General features: G+C 41.6%; 1 protein-coding gene across 1 annotated transcript in view; it reads right to left on the reverse strand.

Moving 5' to 3' along the window:
* TM7SF3 (transmembrane 7 superfamily member 3) overlaps positions 1-23,814 on the reverse strand; it is a 41,727-nt gene that overhangs the window by 9,351 nt on the left and 8,562 nt on the right. Inside the window, exons 2-7 of the mRNA XM_043881642.1 lie at positions 20,880-21,034; positions 16,709-16,859; positions 13,673-13,793; positions 12,563-12,734; positions 6,873-7,050; positions 915-1,001 (exon numbers count right to left, since the gene is read on the reverse strand). Of these exons, the coding sequence (XP_043737577.1) occupies positions 915-1,001; positions 6,873-7,050; positions 12,563-12,734; positions 13,673-13,793; positions 16,709-16,859; positions 20,880-21,034 (864 nt within the window). The remainder of the gene's footprint in view (positions 1-914; positions 1,002-6,872; positions 7,051-12,562; positions 12,735-13,672; positions 13,794-16,708; positions 16,860-20,879; positions 21,035-23,814) is intronic.

Raw genomic sequence — 23,814 nt, forward strand, 5'->3', positions numbered from 1 at the left:
GTAGCAATGGAGGGAAAGGGAGTTGCTATTTCAAACAATTTATCAGTTCAAACAGTTTTCTAAGATCAGGATTACATTCACTCTCCCCTTGTTATACCAGTATAGCCCCTGTTAATGAATTACATGAAGGATTCTGTTTTTTTTTTTTTTTTTTTTTTTTTAGTAACTACAAACATTTGGCTCAATGGGTAAAGAATCCATCTGCAATGCAGGAAACACAAGAGAGTTAAGACCCCCGGAGGAGGAAATGGCAACACGCTCCAGTGTTCTTGCCTGGAAATCCCATGGACAGAGAAGCCTGATGGGCTACACTCCATGGGGTTGCAAAGAGTCGGACATGACTGAGTGACTAAGCACTCATGCAAACGTTAGTTATATAAAAGGTAATCCAAAGAATTCAAGTCAATTTAACAAGCACATTTCATATTCTCCTCGCTTCACTGGGTTTCACTGAATAGATAGTGGAGTTCCCATTTGCTCTTTGAACCTTCTAGGGTTCTGCAGACATTTCACCTCACTGTGCACTGCAGCCTGATTTGTGCAAAACCACGTCCATCACCATCACCAAAATCCACATATATTTTGTATACAGACATTCTGATTTCTAATTAGTAATCATTGGTCAACTAGTCATTCTAGCAATTGATAAAGGTGGATGCACAAATCAAACTTTATACCCTGCTTAATAAGAAGAGTCTGCACTCCCTAGTGGAGAAAAGAGAAAAAATTAAAATGCACTGTAATTCAGTAAAATGTTTACTAAAAGACCCCAGCTACAAATCAATGAAAATAGTAGAGATAACCAGTTGATTACTCTCCTTACAGGTCATAAACTCCCCAGAAGCATTTCAGGAAAAAAACAAAAAACAAAAAACTACAAGGCATGTAAGTAGCAACTATATTAGACAAAATACCTGTTTTCCAGAATCTGTGTCCAAAGAAACAGATGAAGAGGCCAAGCAGGGCAAAAAGAGTGAAGAAGACTTTGGTAGAGACTCTTCCTAAAAAGAGTAAAAATTAAGTGGATAATGCATCCAATTTGATACTTATTATCTATTTAATACAGAACAAAAGCTTCATGAAAAAAAAATAGACTGAAGTGATAATTTATTCCATAAGTATATAAGTTATTTTAGAAACATTCTTGCCACCTCTAGTGACTTTATGTGGGTGATGAATACCAATGGCTGCAGGTTCCACAGAAAGAGAAATCAGACAATGCTGCTTCCTGATTCAGTTCAGTTCAGTCGCTCAGTCGTGTCCGACTCTTTGCGACCCCATGAACCGCAGCACGCCAGGTATCCCTGTCCATCACCAACTCCCGGAGTTTACCCAAACTCATGTCCATTGAGTCAGTGATGCCATCTAACCATCTCATCCTCTGTCGTCCCCTTCTCCTCCTGCTTTCAATCTTTCCCAACATCAGGGTCTTTTCAAATGAGTCAGCTCTTCACATCAGGTGGCCAAAATATTGGAGTTTCAGCTTCAACATCAGTCCTTCCAACGAATACCCAGGACTGATTTCCTTTAGGAGGGACTGGTTGGATGGATCTCCTTGGAGTCCAAGGGACTCTCAAGAGTCTTCTCCAACACCACAGTTCAAAAGCATCAATTCTTCAGTGCTCAGCTTTCTTTATAGTCCAACTCTCACATCCATACATGACCACTGGAAAAACCATAGCCTTGACTAGATGGACCTTTGTTGACAAAGAAATGTCTCTGCTTTTTAATATGCTGTCTAGGTTAGTCATAACTTTCCTTCCAAGGAGTAAGCGTCTTTTAATTTCATGGCTGCAACTACCACCTGCAGTGATTTTGGAGCGCATCAGTTCAGTTCAGTCGCTCAGTTGTGTCCCACTCTTTGCGACCCCATGAATTGCAGCATGCCAGGTCTCCCTGTCCATCACCAACTCCCGGAGTTTAACCAAACTCATGTCCATCAAGTCGGTGATGCCATCCAGTCATCTCATCCTCTGTCTTCCCCTTCTCCTGCCCCCAATCCATCCCAGCATCAGGGTCTTTTCCAATGAGTCAACTCTTCGCATGAGGTGGCCAAAGTATTGGAGTTTCAGCTTCAGCATCAGTCCTTCCAATGAACACCCAGGACTGATCTCCTTTAGGATGGACTGGTTGGATCTCCTTGCAATCCAAGGGACTCTCAAGAGTCTTCTCCAACACCACAGTTCAAAAGCATCAATTTTTTGGCCCTCAGCTTTCTTCACAGTCCAACTCTCACATCCATACATGACTACTGGAAAAACCATAGCCTTGACTAGCCAGACCTTTGTTGGCAAAGTAATGTCTCTGCTTTTTCATATGCTATCTAGGTTGGTCATAACTTTCCTTCCAAGGAGTAAGCGTCTTTTAATTTCATGGCTGCAATCACCATCTGCAGTGATTTTGGAGCCCAAAAAATAAAGTCTGACACTGCTTCTACTGTCTCCCCATCTATTTGCCATGAAGTCATGGGACCAGATGCCATGATCTTAGTTTTCTGAATGTTGAGCTTTAAGCCAACTTTTTCACTCTCATCTTTCACTTTCATCAAGAGGCTTTTTAGTTCCTCTTCACTTTCTGCCATAACGGTGGTGTCATTTGCATATCTGAGGTTATTGATATTTCTCCCGGCAATCTTGATTCCAGCTTGTGCTTCTTCCAGCCCAGCGTTTCTCATGATGTACTCTACACAGAAGTTAAATAAGCAGGGTCTGCAATTCTACCTGCGACATGTTTGGGGGAGGGAATGGTAGAAAAGAGAAGGAAAGAGTGTGTGCCTAAAACAAATAATTCTGTTCCCTCACAAAGAAACTAGGAGGAAAAAAAGGAGAGAGTGGGGAGGGAGAACTATGGTGTCGAGGGAATTTAAGACACACCAACTGCATGCAATATACAGACCTCGTGTGAAACCTAACTCAAACAAAAGAACTGTGAAAAACCAGACTGGGAAAATGTAAACACTGGCTGTTAATTTGATGCCATTAAGGAATTATCTTCAGTATTTTTCACTGAAACTTGCATTAATGCTACTGTGGCAATTTTTTTTTTAATAGCCCTTTTCTTTAAGATATACATACCAAAATTCTGTAAGCAAAATGACCATTAGGTACCTGCTCTAAAAAAATCCAGTGATAAAGGAGAGTGGAGGGGCAGACACGGGTGGGTGTGTAACTGAAACAAGATAACAGGCATGAATCAAAATTGTTAAGGCTGGATAATGGTATATGGAAGTTCACTTAAGTTTTCCCTAACAAAGTTAACTGAAACTCACATTAAAATAAAAGAACATGTATTATTCTACAAGTCACGCGAGAACAAGTCACTACCAGTCTTCTCAATTATGCATGTTGCTCTGGGAAAAAAACATAGCTTAATAACTATATTAATGTCCTCTCTGAAGCAGAAGAATCTAAGCCTGTGATCCTCAAGCAGTGCAAACTTGAATACAAAAACTAGGATTCAAAAGATAAACCCTACTGAAGGGAAAAATAGGCCCACTAAATTCACCACCATCATGACTCCTCTGAGATAAACACAAGAAAATAATTCCTGAACTAAAAATACAAACACAGCACCTACGCAAACTTATGAGAGGTATTACAAACCAGCTACAAGTCAAAACACATAAAATACTCAAGCATTCCAGTGGATACCATGAAGACCTACATTTAGATAAAGAACACAAGATAGAAGGCCAGAACTTGCAGGGCATAACATATACCTACATATCAGTTTCTTTGTGAATGAAGAGCTGAAAGGAAAGATGAAATGAGAGTTACTGCCCTACTCTGCTTATTTCAGACCTATTTGTTGTTGTTCAGTTGCTAAGTCATGTCTGACTCCTTGCAACCCCATGGACTACGGCTCATCAAGCTTCCCTGTCCTTCACCATCTCCCGAAGCTTGCTCAAACTTATGTCCATTGATTTGGTGATGCCATGCAACCATCTAATCCTCTGTCGCCCCCTTCTCCTCCTGCCCTATGATTGACTGCTCCTCTACAATTCAATCATTATAACAAAAACATGCAGTTTAGTGGGATAATTTTTTTCAAGTGAAAATCTAGTGGAAGTTTCCAACAAGTACAATCACCAGAGACAGCAAGCGGCCCAATACAAACTGACCCAGTTTAGATATGTTCCTCCAGGACATTAGACAGCAGAGGCGAACTAAGAATCTCCGATCACAATACCAGGAAGGAAAGAGAGAGAAAGTCAAGCATATAAGCAAACCAGAGAGGAGACAAGGTTTCATAAGTAAAACTGAGAGGTAAGATAGCGAGTGGGATGGGAGGATGGAGGAGAGCCAACGTTTACAGTGTTTTTAGTCATCACAGCATCGCTATAGGTAATGACATAGGCAAAGGTTTTAAATAAATTGCAAAAAAGAGGGGGTCCATGTATATATGTACAGTTGATTCACTTTGCTCTACAGCAGAAAGTAACACAACATTGTAAAGAAACTATACTCCAATAAAAAAAAATTTTTTTTTTAAATGAGGTAACGTGGATACATCCTCCCTACTCCAAGCTCAGGAAAGTCATCCTAGTGTGCATCGAGCTTGAAAAGGAAAGTGATAGAACCCACATGACCGGGAGGGTTCCACCCTGAGTTGAAGGAACAATCAGATGGGACCTTTCCCTCTCCTCCACCTAAAGTGGAAAGACGGGGCCCAGAGTGCTCTGATCAGGAGGCGCCCTGGTGCAAAGAGTTCAAGGCAAAGGGAACAGAAAAACCCAGACAAGATCTAGCCTAGCTGTCAAATCAGAGAACTTATATCTGCCTGGTTTCTTGCACTGTATCTCTCAAGGCTCTTGCACGTGGTACTGGAAGATTGGGTGGGATGCAGCTCTAGCAGAGAAGAGCAAAAATTAATCCCTGCTTGAACACAACTGACAGACTTTATTTATTTCCTTATTTTTTGGCCACACTGTGCAGCCTGTGGGATCTTAGTCCCCCAACCAGGGACTGAACTCAGGCCATGGCAGTGAAAGTGCTGAATCCTAGCCACTGGGCCCCAGGGAATTCCCACAACACACAGACTTTATTCTTTATAGAAAACTCCTTGAAAGAGCTCTTTGAACTCTTTCTCCAATTTCTTCCCTCCTATTTGTTCTTGAACAGACTCCAATCAAGCTCCTCTGAAATGCTCCCAAGGGCACCAGTAGCCTCCAGTTGTTGCTAAATCCAAAGGTCTTTTTCCAGTCTCTTTCTTAGCTGGCCCATCAGCTCAGTCCTGAGACCCCCTCCTCTTTCCTACAGCTATAAACATGAAAGGAATGATAAACAGAGCAAAATGCCATCTGGCAAACCCGCTGGCAATATTTCAGGCAAAGTTCACTGGATCCTCCAGCCAGCAAGTGAAGCATTTGAGAAGCAGGTATTTGCCTGCATTCAAAGTATCTCCCCAAAAGATATTTAAAGGGAAAAATAGTTACTTCTCAGTGAATAAACCTGGCAGACGCCCCTAACCAAGTACTCAGGATTATGACCACCAGGAATGGAACAGACAGACATCAGGTGTCTGCAGAGAATGACACTCCATCACCTTTTGTATTCCTGCCAAAAATGCATCATCTGAACTTAGTTAGGAAGAAACCAGATAAACCCAAATTGAGGACTTTTTACCAAAATAAATACTAACCTGTACTCTTTAAAAAGGTAGTTTTTTGAAAGACAAAAACAGACTAAGAAATTATTCCAGATTAAAGAAGATAAAGCACCATGTGATACTGAAGTGGACCCCAGACCAGAAAAAAATTTTTTCCTTTGGTTATACAGGACATTAGTGGAACAAACAATGAAATTTGATAACATCTATAGATTAAGTAACAGTAGTATATCAGTGTTCATTTTGTGATTTGATAATGTCACTATGGCTATATAAGGAAACAAACAGAAATATTTTAGGGCAAAAGGGTCTTTATGTCTGCAACTTACTCTCAAATGCTTCAGGGGGGAAAAAAATGTAGATATGTGTGTATGTCTAGATAAAGAGTGAAAAGCAAACAGCACAACATGTTAACTAACATTTGAGGAATGTTGGTGAAGATTATACAGAATTCTTTGAATTATTTTCACATCTTTTCTGTGAAACTGTTTCAGAATAAAATGCTAAATACACACACACAGGATGATGTTACAACACCCCGAGTGCCACCGTTCTCTCTCTCCTGGACACTATGACGGCCTCCTCATCAATTTCCCGATTTCTGCTCTTGCCCCTGATTTTTCTCAAGAAAAGCACCAGAGTGATCCTATTAAAATACGAGACAGATCATAGTATTACTTGCTCAGGCCCTCCAATGCCATTTCACTGCACTCAGAATAAACACTATAGCTCACAGGAGGACCTGAGACGCTGCCTGCTCTCGCAGCCACCCCAGGCAGGCCCCCAGTTGAGGGCTCTGCGCTGGCTGTCTCCTCGGCCCGGCAACCCACTCCCCACCCCAGACATGGGCATGGCTCATTGCCTTGCCGCAGGTCTCCTCTAATGCTACCAGCTCAGCAAGGGCTTCCTTGTTTCTCAAATTCTCTTGCCCCCACTGGTTATCTCCCCTACCTACTTAATTCTTGCTCCTCAGCTCTCATCACTTAGCTACTGTGTATTTTACAAATGTCTTTTGTCTGCCTCGTTCCCCCGACCACTAAAATGCAGGCTCCAGGCGGGCAGGTATTTTGTCCATTTTGTTCACTCCTCTATCCCAGTGCCTAGAACAGAGAGCAGAGTAACACAGGCGCTCGGGAGGTGTGTGCTTAATGCATGAATGAATAAACGAGACAAAAGCACTTGTAAATATCCTGAAGTTCTTTTCTAGTTGATAAAGCTCTTCAAGGCCAAAGAAGAAAGTTCACAGTTGAAATCTACATACTCACCGAGGGAAGAACAATTACCCTCCTCTGCCTCAAAGCTGCAAGCATACGTGTGAGTGGGCACGTAAGCCGTGGATGTGTTTAGAAGTGGATCCCGAACGATGACATTGTAAATGACACCCTGTCCCCGGAGAGAGGAGAAGGAAACACTTGTCTTATCGTCAGCTGTTAGGGTGACGACCTGAAACCAAAAGTAATGCATGATTAGTGTTTAAGTTAAAAAAATCAAACCCCACAAGCTTTTCTATTATAATCCCACCTACATGTGCTATGAAATTCTAATACAAAAGCATCATTCTTGTTTAAAACCTATACCAGCCCATTTGACTTTTTTTAATGTATTGAAGTATAGATGATTTACAATGCTGTGTTAATTTCTGCTCTACAGCAAAGTGACTCAGTTATACACACATTTATTTTCTTCATATTCTTTTCTATTCTGGTTTATCACAGGATACTGAATATAGTTCCCTGTGCTATACCTTGGGCTTCCCAGGTGGTGCTAATGGTAAAGAACTCACCTGCCCACGCAGGAGACTTAAGAGATACTGGTTCGATCCCTGGGTTGGGAAGATCCCCTGGAGGAGGGCATGGTAACCCACTCCTGTATTCTTGCCTGGAGAATCCCCATAGACAGAGAAGCCTGGCGAGCTACAGTTCATAGGGTCGCAGAGCCGGACGAGACTGAAGTGACTAAGCAGGCATGCACTTGCTATACAAAGCAATTTGTTATCTATCCATCCTATATGTAATAGTTTGCCAACTCATTTGGGTTTGTCAAAAGATTACCCTACACAATCTGTTCGTGCTGACATGATCAAGCTCTTACACAAAAACATCTAAAGACTGCATATGTTAATGATTTAAGTAAAATGTGATATAAGGATTAAGTAAAATGTGCTAGTTAGGACAAAGTAAAAGAATTTTTCCCATCTGCTAGACTGTAAAAGATGTAAGGGCAGGAACCTTATACATCCTGCTCACTAGTCTCCTGTCAATTCTCCACACAGAGTGAGGGGCCAACTAGTGATCGCTGTGAGCCAGAGCCAACATAGGTCATGGGGGTTAACATCTCACAGACAGCGCCCGCTTACTTTTGTCTAACAGGCTCTGAAATAAGAAAAATTACATACAGCCGTGTTATCCTGTAGTCCTTCACTTCAAAAATTCCCTTTTAAAGGTTGTTTTTTAACAACTTTTATTTATTTTTAATTGGAGGATAAGTGTTTCACAATACTGTGATGGTTTCTGCCATACATTAACATGAATCAGCCACAGTTGTACACATGTCCCCTGCTCCTGAAACTCCTTCCCACATACCCACCCCTTTAGGTCGTCACAGAGAACAAGGTTGAGCTCCCTGCATCACACAGCCAAGTCTCCCTAGCTATCTATTTCACATATGGTAATGTATATGTTTTAATGTTACTCTCCCAATTCGTCGTCCCACCTTCTCCTTTCTCCACTGTGTCCACATGTCTGTTTTCTATATCTGCATCTCCACTGCTGCCCTGCAGATAGGTCTATCAGAACCATCTCTCTAGATTCCGTATCTATGCATTAACACACAATATTTGTTTTTCTCTTTCTGACGTACACTCTGTGTAATAGGTGTTCATCCACCTCATTAGCACTGACTCACGTCCTAGCTATCGTAAATAGGGCTGCAATGAACACTGGAGTACATGTGTCTTTTTTTAATTCTGGTTTTCTCGGAGAACATGCTCAGTAGTGGGATTGTTGGGTTATATGGTGAGCTATATCAATTTATATTCCCACCAACAATGCAAAAGGGTTCCCTTTTCTCCACACGCTCTCCAGCATTTATTGTTTGTAAATTTTTTGATGATTGCCATCCAGGCCAGTTTAAGGTGATATCTCATGAGATCTCGTTGTAGTTTTGATCTGTATTTCTCTAATAATGAGAGATGTTGAGCATGTTTTCCTGTGTTTATTAGCCATCTGCAAGTCCTCTTTGGAGAAATGTCTGTTTAGCTCTCCTGCTCTCTTTTTGATTGGGTTGTCTGTTTTTCTGGTATTGAGCTGCAGGAGCTGCTTATATATTTTGGAGATTAATTGTCAGTTATTTCATTTGCTATTATTTTCTCCCATTCTGAGGGTTGTCTTTTCACCTTGTTTATAGTCTCCTTTGCTCTGCAAAAGCTTTTAGGTTTAATGAGGTCCCATTTGTTTATTTTTTTATTTCCATTACTTTAGGAGGTGGGTCATAGAGGATCTTGCTTTGATTTATGTCAAGGAGTGTACTGCCTATGTTTTCCTCTAAGAGCTTTAGAGTTTCTGGCCTTACATTTAAGTCTTTAATCCACTTTGAGTTTATTTTCGTATATGGTGTTAGGAGGTGTTCTAGTTTCATTTAGATAGGGGATACATGTAATAAAGACAAAAGCTCCACTTAGCCCTCACAGACAGATAGGTTCCTACTAACAGAAGAGGGAAAACTAAATATTAAGAGTTTCAGGAGTGAATAATTAGAAGCTTTTTAGAAAACTTCTACTGTTTAAATATAGTGCTTAGCCTTCAAAAATATGTTTTCTGGGGAAAGGACTAGTCAAGCCCAGCAGAATGCTGTTAACATTAGCTTCTACTCTCCCAAGTTGTTATTATGAGACATTCAACCTGAGATAACTGTTGAAAGAATAACACAATGAGTAAGTTATATACAACCACTTAGATTCAACAGTTATTATTTTAGCACATTTACTTTTCTGTCCTTCCCTCTTTCTCCCTCCTCTCCCATATATATATATACACACACACACACACACACACATATATATATATATATATATTTTTTTAAAGTAAGCGACAGGTATTGTGACATTTCACTCCTAAGTACTTCAGTGTGCATGTCCTAACACAGTGCTTCTCAAACTTAATGGCCTATGAATCACGGCAGCCTCTGATTCTGCTGGTCAGAGGAAGTGCCTGAGGTTCTGCTTTTCTAAGAAACTCTCAGGTGTTGCAATGCTATGCATTCACCCACCACACTTTGAACAGCAAGTACAAGTATAAGGATATTCTCCGACGTGCCCACAATACCTTAGCTCACCTAAGAAAATGAATAATTTCTTATTATCTAATACACAGTCCATACTCGAATTTCCCTGAATGTCTTTTATAGTTTTCTCCCCCTTAACCAAGATCCAACCAAGTTCCATATGTTTATCTCCAATCTCTGTAATCTGGAACCGCTTTTCTCCCACCTTTGAAAGATGAAGGAAGTTATTTTACAGCTTCTTCTTCAATCTGAATTTATCAGATTGTACTCAGGGTGTCTAACCTGTACTTTCATCCCATGGATTTCTTGTAAACAGAAACTCCTATAAACAGGAAATCCAGTTGAACCTGTTTCGCCAGAATATTCCTTAAGTGATGGTGGTAAAGTCAGCCTACATTGCTTTAAGCAGAGAATGCAGGTTCACAGTTATGCACATAATGCAGATTCATCAGCAAAATTAACTTTGATCACACAGATAAGGTAGAGACCATCGAATCACTCCATTCTGAAAGGAGTTTTCCCTCTGCAATTAGAATTAACCTCAGGGTGCTATTTAGGCATCTTGGGACTATCCTGCCCCCTAACACTCTTTTACCTGGAGATCCTTGCCTGAATTATTTCATTGAGGGTCATAAAATGGTGATTTTCTGATTCTATTATTCTTCTGCAGTCACTAGCTGGCATTCTTCTTAAAGAAGAGCTTTCTGAGGCTTCCCAGGTGGTTAAGAATTCACCTTGCAATGCAAAGGACAGTGATTTGATACCTGGTCCGTGAAGATCCCCCAGGTCATGGGGCAACTGAGCCTGTGAATTGCAACTCCTGAGCCCATGCATCGTCGAGCCTGTGCTCCACAACAAGAGAAACCACCGCAATGAGAAGCCCACACACTGCAACTACAGAGTAGCCTCCACTCACCACAACTAGAGAAAGTCTGTCTGTGTGCAGCAACAGAGACCCAGCACAACCAAAATAAATAAGGAAATACTAAAAAAATGAAGGAGAGCTTTCTCTTATCAACTGGGGGTGAATTCACATCCTTCTTGTGTTAAAGGTAAACTCCTTCCCTTTTATCAATTTTCAGAGTAATTTTATGTAAGTTGCTCCAGTGGTAAGTAGCAACTGAGGAATTTTCCTTTGTCTTTTTTTTAGTATCAGGATGGACTAAAGATGTTCTTCTTTATTCAAGCCTTAATCGATCATGTTCTTTTTGATGACCGAATTGCCCAGAGTTGGTCAGGGTGAGCCTCTTCTAATAGGCTCCACATTCTTTTTGTCATGTCCTCAATTTGTGTTTCCTTGAATTCTGGCACACAAGGTTCTAACTCTTAACCAAAGTTAAAAAGTAACCTAGGGAATTCCCTGGCAGTCCAGTGGTTAGGACTCTGGGTTCTTACTGCCAAGAGTCTGGATTTGATCCTGGCTGGGGAACTAAGAACTTAGTACCGCGCTAAGCCGTGCAATACAGCCTAAAATTTAAAAAAGTAACCTGAAAAGACTGTTATATGAATTTCTATATTCTTCATGAGAATAAAAGTGGTCTTTGAAATTTCCTATGTACAAAGGCAAACTTTTCAAATTGAGCTCCTAATTTGTGAATAATCATAATTTTTTAAATTAAATTAATTAATTACATTGGCTGTGCCGGGTGTTAGTTGCGACATCCAGGATCTTCATTCTTTGTTGCAGCACGCAGAATCTTTAGTTGCAGCACATGGGATCTAGTTCCCTGACCAGGGATCAAACCCTGACCCCCTGCATCAGAAGCGTAGAGTCTTAGCCACTGGATCACCAGGGAAGGCCCACAGCTGCCCTATTTCAATAGTTTCTTTCTATATAATCTGGTAGTCTGCAACTTTCTGGGAAGATCGTAACAGTCTGGAAAAATGCTCCTCACCAACCACCAGACTGACAGATGTCCTTGTTTATCAGACTAATATCAGGTACCTTTTAAGACATAAAGACAAAATCCTGCCCTCTACAAAAATGATCGAGAGTATGAGTCTCAAATTTTAATGTACAGAGGAATCACCTGGGGATCGTAAAATACAGACGCTGATGCTGTAGATCTGGGGTGGAACCTAAGAGTCTGTGACTCTAACAATTTCCCGCGTGAAGCCAGCGCTGCCAGCCTGCACCCCCACACTTGAGGAGTAGCAAGAGTTTTCAGGGGTTCAAAAGCTCAGAGAAAATTTTTGCTGCAAGTTACAAACTTTGTACTTGCATTTGAATAGTAAGAATAATGCGTATATCTTTAAATAGTTTCCCATTATTTTTTCTCGAAACAGTATACACGTTACATTTCCCAATTTTTTTAATCTAATAGTTATGGGAGTACATAGAAAATGACCACCCACTCTACCCATAGCTCAAGATAACCAGCCACAATTTGTGTTTCCTTGAAACACAACAAAACATGTGGCTGCAACAAAACATAACAAATAAAACATAACAACATTTACATGCATCTCCTCAAAAATCAATGTTACTCTGGGATGTCACTGGCATTGACTCCCAAGATGAGAATGAAATCAAAGAGGATAAAATGAGAATCCTAGAAAGACCAAGAAAACAGTAAAAACAGTAATAATAATAAGCTCCTGGTAGCTTCTCCCCTTCTCAGCTCTTACAAAGGGGTCACAGTCTGGCTACAGGAGTTACAGGTCTCAGACTTACCTTGACAGCATTGGCCCGCACCTGAGGCACCTCGGCCATCCTCTGCAGATGTTTCAGCAACACCTCTTCACTGAGGTCGTTCTCGGGCAGAAAATACTGATAGACGTCATACTGCAACCTCCACCTGGAGTCCAGGCCTGTCTTGACGTCACATGATGGAGGATCTGCGCCTCTAAAATTAACCAGCAAAGCTGCACATCAATCTCTCGTGCTACAAATCTCATCTACTAATGTAAATAGGAATAAAAACTTCAAACTTCTGCAACAGCGATTCCCAGTTTGGCATCACTAAGGAAAGCGAAGCGGTATGTATGGTTAATTAACCAGATATGAGTTAATCAGTCAGGCTGAGTCAACTGCCAGCTTAGCTACTTGTTGGCCGTGTGTATGTGGGCAAGTCACTTAATCTCAACAACCCCTAGGGCACCACTCTGTAAAATAAGAACAACAGCCCCTTCTTCATAAAATTCTAAGGATTAAATGACAAAGAACATAGAGTATTCAGTAGCACTGTGAACGATACACGGAGAGTGTTCAAATGTTACCTATCATTATTATTAAAGTAGAAATTAGGGCAGAGTTTTAATTAAAACAATAAAATCCTTACAAACATAGGAATGTTTCACAGCTACAGAATGCTTTCTTTTTTAAAATATTTATTTATTTGGCTACATCGGGTTTTTGTTGCCGCACATAGGATATCTGGTTGTAGCATGTGAACTCTTAGTTGAGGCATGTGGGTCTAGTTCCCTGAACAGGGATCGAACCCAGACCTCCTGCATTGGGAGCACGGAGGCTTAGCCACGGGACCACCAGGGAAGTCCCCAAAATGCTTTCTATATTTAAAATTCTTTACAAAAACTAAGATGTACTTCCAAGCGCCTAATAAAGACAACATTTGGCTCTTCATAAGAATGGAGGGAAACAATACTAACTGTAAATGACACCTTAAGTATTAATAACAAAGCTTAAATTACTTCTATTTGGAAAAAAAAAATAAGCAGTTCAACTTTGCTAAGGAGAACTATGGATTTTGAGAGAATTTACTCAGTCTACACAACAGTGAGTCATGCTTATCCTAAAAAGAGTTTTGGGAGTTGGGAGACATACCTCGCATAGCCTAGGTTTGCTGGAGCAAATTTGATAGTTGTTTCAAAGAAATTATACTCCAAGTAAATGTTTGGATCGATATCTACATCAAACTCCAAATTACAGCCACCAGGGATAGGATCTAGATGGGAAACCAGGAAGTTACTTAGAATTCTGATACAGTCAAAGCAAACTCAGAAAAACAGAACCCCACTCTTACAAGAACACCCAACATAGAAGTTCAGAGGACAGCTTCTAGCTTTGTCCTACCTCATGGACTGAGGGTAAAGTTATATGAGGTGATGGGCTATGGAAGACCTTTTCTGTACAGGGCCAGGTAGTAAATATTTTAGAAGCTGTTCAGACTCTCTGGTCTCTGTGGCAGCTGCCCCGTGGCAGGAAAGCAACCACAGATGAAATGTAAGTGAACGGCTGTGTTCTAATAAGACTTTATGCACAAAACAGGCCGTGAGCTGGCTTTGCCTTGCACTCTGCAGTTTGCCAACCTCTGCTCTAGAGTTGAAAACATCAGAAGAGACAGCAATTCTGAAGCTGGGGTCCAAGAATGGGTTTCAGGAGCTCCATGAACACCCAAAAATTATATGCCAAATGTCGAATGCGTGCATTTCCTAAACACATTTTCTTTAGATTCAGAGCAGTTTTCATTAGATCCTGGTAATTAGAAAAGGGGTGTCCACTTTTCACTTAACTCTTTCAACAGGGAGAAAGATGGTGTCAACCTCTCATCCTCGCTGGAAGAGTCTGTGTATACATAAGAGGAAAAAATAAAAGATCTCAAGAACCCCAGGATCATGTATTAGACATAGCATGTGCACAATTAAACACAAAATAAATTTGGGGTATCTGCATGCCTGCATGCTAAGCTGCTTCAGTTATGTCTGGCTCTTTGTGACCCTATGGACCATAGCCCACCTGGCTCCTCTGTCCATGAAATTCTCCAGGCAAGAATACTGGAGTGGGTTGCCATGCCCTCCTTCAAGGGATCGTCCCAGCCCAGAGATCAAACCTGCATCTCCTGCATTGGTAGGCAGGTTCTTTACCACTAACACCACCAGGGAATCCCCTTGGGGTATTTAGTTTGCATTCATAATATGGTTAAAACAGCTCTTATTAGGAATCCTATTCATAACCTTTAACCAAGACAAAACTTAAAGAAGTCCCTTGACATTAGTTCAATTCCATTCAAAGAACTGGGTATGGTGGGCTCAAGTGGAGAAGTTAAGACACAAGAAGGTAAACCAGTTTAAAGTATTTTAAGATCTCAGCTTCATAAACTCATTCAATCGTTCCCACATCTGGTTCTTAATTTCCATAAACTGATGGAATTCTGCAGCTCTGGAGACACCCCATGCGCACTGCTTCGCAGTGGACTCTTCCTCGGAATTCCATGCTCTTCTTTCACACTCTTCTTCTCCTGTATTTACAAACATTTACCACACCCAAGAAAAGCATGTGTACTATAACTGACACTCCACTCTCACTAATTTTCTTCGTACACTGACCTTGATGAAAGCTTGACATCTATCATTTTTTAGATCAAGTAATTACCCTTTGGCTACATACAATTGTTTTTCTTCAACTCTCATCGCTTTTTGGAATTCCACCTCCTTTTCTAGGTATTGCAACCTCTCCTTCCCTTTACCACCAAACTTTAAGAGAATGTAAATCTCCTCCTCTCGCCTTCACTCCTCAATCACTATGATCTGGTTTTTATCCTCATGGTGTCACTAAAATGCCTCTCATTAAAGGCCACCACTGACTGTGGCTTGTGCCACCATAAGGACGTTTTCACTCACTCTCTTGACCTCTCTGCAAAGTCCTATTTACCACTTCTTATAATGCTGGGCGTCCAGTCTCTCTTCTCACTGTCCTATCCACTCCTTAGTCTTCTAATTATTCTTCAGCAGTTAACATCCCCCAGAAACTGTGGCAGGCACTAGGAAATTATTTGCTATAATTTTCCTCCCTAAATCTCTCAGTTCATGCCTGGATGACCTCACTTACTTCCATGACTTTACAAGCAGCTATTCAGCTGTTCAGTTGGATATCTAACCCGACTCCTCCACCCTAGGCCCTTATTTTCAGCTGCCTACTGTGCAAATCCATCCAGATGTCCTACAAGTGTCTCAGATTCAATGTGCCAAACTGAAGTCACCATCTAACCCCATCCCAACCACCTAGAACATCCAGCACCACAAACACCCCACCTGATCACTATTCTGATCATCTCCCATCTGCCCAAATGGGAAGTCTGTGCTCCCCACTGGTAACAATCCATAACCACTGGTCATTGTATCTTGTAATTCCACATTCCAATATTCTCAAATCCAGCCTGTCCTCCTTCCCCTTCTCAGGGTCTCTGTTCAGACCTTCATTTCTCATTTTGAGTCCTGAAAGTCGTGCTGTCTTGACTCCGCTATGCCCCCTCCAATCCACTCCCCACACTGCTTCTAGGGTTAACCTTCGAAGAGAGGAAAGGCATCAGGTCATCCCTCTGCTTCAAGTCTCCATGCTGCCTCAGCAAAGAGTGCAGACCTCACATTATATACCAGGACCTTCACACTCTGGCTCCAGCCACACCCACTGTCCACCATTCTCCAAATACCCCATTCTTCTCCCTTCTCCTTCCTCTGCCTAGAACCATCAACTAATGTGTTGAGGACCATGTCTTGCCTTTTTTTTTTTTTTTTTTAATTTATTTTCAATGGAAGGATATTTGCTTTACAATATTGTACTGGTCCCGGCCATACATCAACATGAATCGACCCCTCCTCTTGACGTGTCTTTCACTTACAGCTTCTCCAAGGGCTCCTTCAGTGTTTTCCAAATGAATACATGTGTTCTTCTAGTCCTAGTCCCTTCCTGGGCTTTCACTCATCATGCTAATTCTCTGACTCCCCCGCTGCTAAAACCTTTCCAACTCAAAGTACTGTACTTATAACAAACACTTTTAATAGGATTATAGTTATCTCTAAATTCTCACCCACAAGTCCTGCATTCTGGACAGTAATAAGGAGTTGATGATAGAAAGGTTACCGCTTTCCGAGTAGGACAGTGGAATGGCCACATTTTGGACAGGCTCAGGGTCTAATGTCTCCAAGTGCCAAGTGCACATACTCTGCTCTGGTCTAAGAATGGAAACCAGTCCTTTGTCAGTGCCCGTCCCCGAGGCATTAGGAAGGAGAGTCTGCAACAAAGAAAGAAGGGTCATTGCAAATCAGCAGTTGAACAGTGTTCCAACGCCACAGTGAATCTAGTGCATGCCCTATTCCAAAGCTTCTCCAAACCAAACAGTTGATTAAAGAATTATTTTCACCTCTATGTGCATGTGCCCACAAAGATACATGGAGGAATTATTTAAAATATACACTCTTTGATCAGGAATAGCAGATACACAATAACATTCCCAAGCTTTTCAGTCCCTTCAGTGAGGATTTACTATGTCAAGTACTTGGCTTCGCAGGTGTTGCTAGCTGCAAAAACTTGCCAGCCAATGCAGGACACATAAGAGATGAGGGTTCGATCCCTGGTTCGGGAGGATCCCCTGGAGAAAGGGATGGCAACCCACTCCAGTATTCTTGCCTGGAGAATTCCATGGACAGAAGAGCCTAGTGGGCTACAGTCCATGGGGTCAGAAAGAGTCAGACAAGACTGAATTGACTTAGCAGGCATTTCAAGTACTAAGACTACTGGGTTAAGGACTTCCATGGAAATGACAAAACTAAAACAGTTTAGTAACAAGTCTGATGTTCTTTATTCAACAGAACACCACTGATGGACTGGGGGAGGACAGTGCCTCACTAGATGTAGAGCGTGCTTCCCAAGGGATATGGAGCATGAACTAGCTTTTTAGAGCATTAGAAGAACAAGCTGGGTTAGGAGGTTGGGATTTAGCCAGAAGACGAGCAAGTCCTATTTTCTAGGGTAAAGTGAGCTGGCTAAGCTGAGCTGGAGGATTGTGATCAGTGTAAGTTAGGTTTCCTCGACAGGCATTCCTTGTAGGTGCAGTCTTAGGTTTAGATTTGTGACGTGGGCTAGGTCACTAGGGTGGCCTCCATTTGTGGTCCGGATATACAAATTAACTTGACCACTACCGAGACAAAATATAGAAGCTCTGCCCCCAAAGAGTTCAGTCGGTCCTTGAAAAGTATTTTAAAAAACAGAGTTATAATTTACATATTATAAATTACACATAAAGTATACCAATATAAGTTTTGATAAATGCAGGCACCTGGGAAACCATCACCAAGACCAAGGCAGTGAACACAGAGATCATCTTCTTTGTGCCCTGTTCTTACTCCTCCTCAGGAGAAGGCAATGGCACCCAACTCCAGTACTCTTGCCTGGAAAATCCTATGGATGGAGGAGCCTGGTGGGCTGCCGTCCATGGGATCTCACAGAGTTGGACACGACTGAAGTGACTTAGCAGCAGCTTACTCTTCCTCACACCCCCATACTCTCTCATCCCCTCCCCCCATCTGCTGGGAAAGCTTTCTGAATAACAAAGTACTAAAGTTGACAGGTAGTAGATTCAAAGTGTTTTCTTAAAGTTAAGGGAAAGACCCTGATGCTGGGAAAGACTGAGGGCAAGAGGAGAAGGGGGTGACAGAGGATGAGATGGTTGGATGACATCACCAACTCGATGGACATGAGTTTGAGCAAATTTCGGCAGATAGCGAAGGACAGGGAAGCCTGGTGGGCTGCAGTCCATGGGGTCGCAAAGAGTCAGACACGACTGAGCAACTGAACAAGAAGGAAATGGGAAGAAAAAAGTGCTATGTGGGTTTCAGTTTGACAAGCATAAGAGAGAATGACTAAGGAACTTAAGGGTCAAAAGTTTCAAAGAACTCACTGCCAAGATGACCCCAAAACTCCAAGGTGTCACATGTCATCAGGAAGTTACAACAGAAACAGCTCTCTTCATGCAGACCACTCCCTTTTAGAATTATACATAGTTCTAGTTATCATCTTCTAAGCAGTATAAATATAGTGAGAACTAAAGGAAGCCCAAGAAAGGAACATGATTATCATTAAGGATAACTAAGATCCCTTCTGCATGAAAACTGAGACCCAAGATGCTGCTCATCAGGCCACTTTTGTCACATCAGTCATGCAGGTACCCCTTCACCTAACCTCTGTTTCCTCAAAAGTAAAAATAAACATTAGGACTACTTGGACGAACTGTTATAAGAATTAAATTAACTACATGGACAACCAAATGCAAGGGGTCCTAACTAGGAGGCTCAATGCATTTCCAGAGACCCCCATGAAATTATACAGATGTAGTCATACATTCTGCCAGGTAGAGAGTCCATGATTTCAGCAGACACCAAGTCTTTGGCCCCAGGAGCTCCAGGATCACTGGCCTAGCACACAGCGGGCATGCAATAAATATAACTGCATTTTTTTCTCCACCCCATCTCTTCCTTCAAATGTTGTCTTTGCTGTGACGTTATGAAGAAGGAAATCATCTATGTGCCATTTTACTATGTCTCCTCGGTAAGTGCCTGAATAGAAAGTTTCCCTTTAAATTTAGTGCCAGAAAAAAACTTGGCTTCCCCCTGAAGAATGAGTATGTTTTTTCCTTCTAAGAAAGTTATGAAATTCAACAAGCTCTGATTTCTGCTCTGGCTGCAAAGACCTCCCACAAAATCAATGCATGGGTCATATACACTATTATATCTTCCATTAGTATAATTTACTCTTTCCTCTTTTCCTCGATCAAACCCTTCCACTTCTAGTCTATTAATTTTTGGCTGTGCTGGGTCTTACTTGCTGCATGGGCTTTTCTCTGCTTGTGGCGAGCAGGGGCTACCCTCTCGTTGCCGTGCACAGGCTTCTCGTGATGCTGGCTTCCCTTGGGGCAGAGCGCCGGCTCTGGGGTGCTCAGGCCTCAGTAGTCGCAGCACGTGGGCTCACTAGTTGTGGCTCCCGGGCTCCAGACCACAGGCTCAACAGTCGTCAGTCGTGGCACCTGGGCTTAGCTGTGCTCCATGGCATGTGGGATCTTCCTGAATCAGGGATTGAACCCATGGCTCTTGCATTGGCAGAAGGATTCTTTACCACAGAGCCAGCAGGAAAGCCCCCATATCTAGTCTATCAAACCACCACACACAAACACACACACACACATCTTCAAGACCTTTGTGGTAGGGGCAGGAAGGCAGGAGCAAAAATTACAAAACACTTAGTGTGAAAGATACTACAACCCATGTCCATAAAATATATAGCGACTGGACAAAGACAGCTTCATTTAGCAAATTCCAGAATATTAGAAGGTAGGCCTGTGCTGTGCCGAGTTTCTCAGTCGTGTCCGACTCTTTGTGACCCCATGGACTGTAGCCCGCCAGGCTCCTCTGTCCATGGGGATTCTCCAGGCAAGGATACTGGAGTGCATTGCTATACCCTCCTTCAGGGGATCTTCCCAACCCAGGAACTAAACCAGGGTCTCCTGCACTGCAGGCGGATTCTTTACCAGCTGAGCTACAAGGGAAGCCAGAAGGTAGCCTGAGGACAAATAAAAATGCAGCACAACTTCATACAGAGTGAAATTCATGCATTAGTCTAAGGGGTCATATGGACTAAAAATAAGTAGATCTGTAAAGGGTAACCGAAATGGCAAAGCCTTAGTGGCTTCAGCTGATTCAGGATATTTGAAAACTTCCCAGAGACGAGGTTAAGGTTCAGGGGTTTAGTGAGGACCTCTGTAAGAGGGTCTCAAATGCTGCTGGGAGCCCAGCACTGCTCTGGTTAAACTGAGAGTTAGAATTCTTTTATTTCGATGAAACTCTAAAGAATAAAGCTGATCCTATTAGGCGATTTAGTAAACTTCAACACTAAATGGCTGAACGACCACAGAAATCCATTGAAATGTATTCTCAGGTAAAAATCACTAAGGACCCAGTAGGGTAAGAAAAAGAAAAGGTAGGAAGTATGAGGAGAGCCTAACTGCCAGCAGGAGACATTTGGTACAAGCCGCCCTCCCCCCAAACTCAGCAGCATCACTCGTCTTTTAGGTCAGAGGTCACCACTCAAGACAGTCCTTAGATATTCACCTCCTAGCCAGCCTAAATTACTAACCTGACAGGACTCAGTCTTGATCTTTTAAAAATTTAACACAAAAAGAGACATTAATTTCTAATGCTCACACTAAATACAAGATACCAAATTGTGGAAATAGTTTTTATGGAAGTAACTCTGTACTTACCTCAGAAAAAGAAATTGTTGTATTCTGATACTGTGAGTGTATTTGGAAAATAACAAAAGTGACATTGCTGGAAATATGACGCAAAATAGCTTCCTCTGGAAAGGGCTTCTTGAGCTCCAGGTATCTAAATTTCCCCACAGAAAATTCCAGAAGACCTACAAGGGGAGAAATGTTTCATTGTAACATTCATACCTCTCTGTAACCAATTCGTAGGAATTGTATACTTAAATACACATGCAAGGTTAATTTAATCCTCAGAAAAAACTGTTGAGCCCTATTCATTAATGAGGACAATGAAGCTTAAATGGCAGAAGCAGCAACCCTCCACCTCCTCATAAACCTCCCCCCATCCCTGCCCAAGGTGATTCATCTGGAAAGGGTGGAACTGAGACCTGAAGGGAAAGAAAGGTATTTCCAAAGATGCAAACACCAGGATATTCAAGGTGCTAGACTTCCAGAGCCCAGAAAAATCCCTCTTTTGGTAGCAGCAGTAACAACTCTACTCAGAACAGAATCCCTGAATTTAAGGATTAACAACCCTCATGAGTTACCACCAAATTGTATATGCACTGGTACTAAAGAATATATTCTGAAATTAAAAAAAAAAAAGAATATATTCTGAAATCAGTCCAGCTAGAGAGACACACCTGGCTTCAGTTTTATCCCACCCTTTACTAGCTATGTGATCTCGGGCAAGCTACTTAATTCCCAGAACTCCCGCACTGTAGTTGGAAAGCTTTACCGCCTGAGCTACCAGGGAAGTCTTACTTAATTCCCTTAAACCTCAATTTCTTCATCTGTCTAATAAGACTATATTACCCAGCTTGTCAAGGAAAGTGTCATCAATGTGGGCAATAATGTGTATTGAGTGTCCACACCAGGTACTTCATGAAAAACAGGTCTTCAAGGATCTTTTGTTTGTTTTGTTTTGTTTTGTTTGTTTGTTGAAGGATCACGTTCAGAGTCCACATAAAAGGTAGGTTTTGCAACACCTCATCTAGGCTTTCCCATCTGCCGACCTGCCTCCACTGCCTGGCTGTATTTCATTCACTCTGGGTGTCTTTCTTGTAGCTGCTCACCACTTCTTTCCTTTTCCAATTCTCAAGGAATCCACTAAATAGGCTGCTTTGACTTCTGTGCGGTTCTGGGTTCCCATCTCACCCTCTGCCCTAGAGTCAGTGTATCTTTGCATAAACAGCAGAGTTCGCAAGCATTACATAAGCAGGCTTGGGTGTCAGAGTTTAAAAATAATCAAAAAGATTTCAATTTAATATAGATGAAAAGGAGTCAATGAGGTAAAGATTATATTCACCAGAGTCTTAGAATGGAACAATCATTTTTTTTTTTTTTTAAGAAAGAAATTTGAGTCAGTTGGAGCTGAAAGAAACACTCCAGACACTAAATAACTTCCTAACTCATTCTTATGTACCATTTCCAAAGAAAACTAACTTTTTCAATACTTTCTGCTGTTTTTGTTGTTAACACAAGTACTCCATCTGGATGATTAAGAAAAAGAAAGACTATTAAGAAAGGCTAACCAAGAAAACCAAACAGAACATATAAATAGTGGATGAGAATAAAGGTTTTTGTTGTCACTGTTGTTCAGTCCCTAATTTGAGTCCAACTCTTTGCAAACCCCTGGACTGTAGCCCACCAGATTCCTCTGTCCATGGGATTTCCCAGGCAAAACTATGGGAGTGGGTTGCCATTTCCTTCCTCAGAGGATCTTCCTGACCTGGGAATCGAACCCACATCTCCTGCTTGGCAGACACTGAACCACTTGGGAAGCCCAAAATAAAAGTTACTCTCTGTAGTACTTTTGTAACTTAATTTTTTAATTGATGACAAAAGAGGTTATTTGTGGTTATAATTTAATTTCTAAAAATCCAGAGAAACTTTTAATGAAGGTGATGTATTTCTGATTTATGTAACAAGAAAAGACATTTCACCTTTTATGTGGAACAAAATGCCAGCCCAAATAGAGGTAAAAATATTAAGTGACTAATAGAATCAACGGAAGTCTGGGAAAAGTGGCAAGTTTCCTGTTGTGTTTTTTAAAGGGAGTAAGGAAAGCACTTTAACATATCCCAGGCCTTCATTCACCATGAATACTCTATTGTGCTTAGCCTCTAAGTGTCAATTCTTTGCAACCCCATGGATAGCAGCCCACTGTCCATGGGATTTCTCAGGCAAGAACACTGGAATGGGTTGTCATTTCCTTCTCCAGATTACTTTACTAGGAAACCAAAATTATGTATAAAATTAAGTGGATTTCAGTAAATGGCCCTAAAAACCTTTCATGTTTTGCACGTTAATTTTGGTATTTATCTGCCATCTTCCAAGTCTTAAAACTACCCATAAATTCTAGTCTGCAAAACTAAGAGCAAGATCAGTTTGTTTTCCTAGGAATTAATTAGATTTCCATCCTTGAATGGTTCACAGCACTCAGTTCATTTACTGGCCTGCATTTTTCGAGTTACACTTTCAGTTTTTGTGTTTTCAGAGCCTCCCCACCCCGTTTTCTCTATTTGACAAATATTTCTTTAAGTACTTCTGCTGAACTAGTCACTCTGCCTCTTGAGTATTGTGACCAAAACTGATGTAAGCAAATTCATAAAGGTTATTATCACTTAACACTTAAGTCTGCCCCTAAGCCTGTCTTGGAAACTCTTTTGATAATCTTTATGTCTGTCTCCCATTACACGGGCCTTGAATCAAAATACTCTGTAGAACCTTTCAGTCAGTTCAGTAGCTCAGTCGTGTCCAACTCTTTGTGACCCCATGGACTGCAGCACGCCAGGCTTCCCTGTCTATCACCAACTCCCAGAGCTTGCTGAAACTCATGTCCGAGTTGGTGATGCCATCCAACTATCCCATCCTCTGTTGTCCCCTTCTCCTCCCGCCTTCAATCTTTCCCAGCATCAGGGTCTTTTCC

The sequence above is a fragment of the Cervus elaphus genome, chromosome 22, assembly GCF_910594005.1.
Source record: "Cervus elaphus chromosome 22, mCerEla1.1, whole genome shotgun sequence".
NCBI lineage: Eukaryota > Metazoa > Chordata > Mammalia > Artiodactyla > Cervidae > Cervus > Cervus elaphus.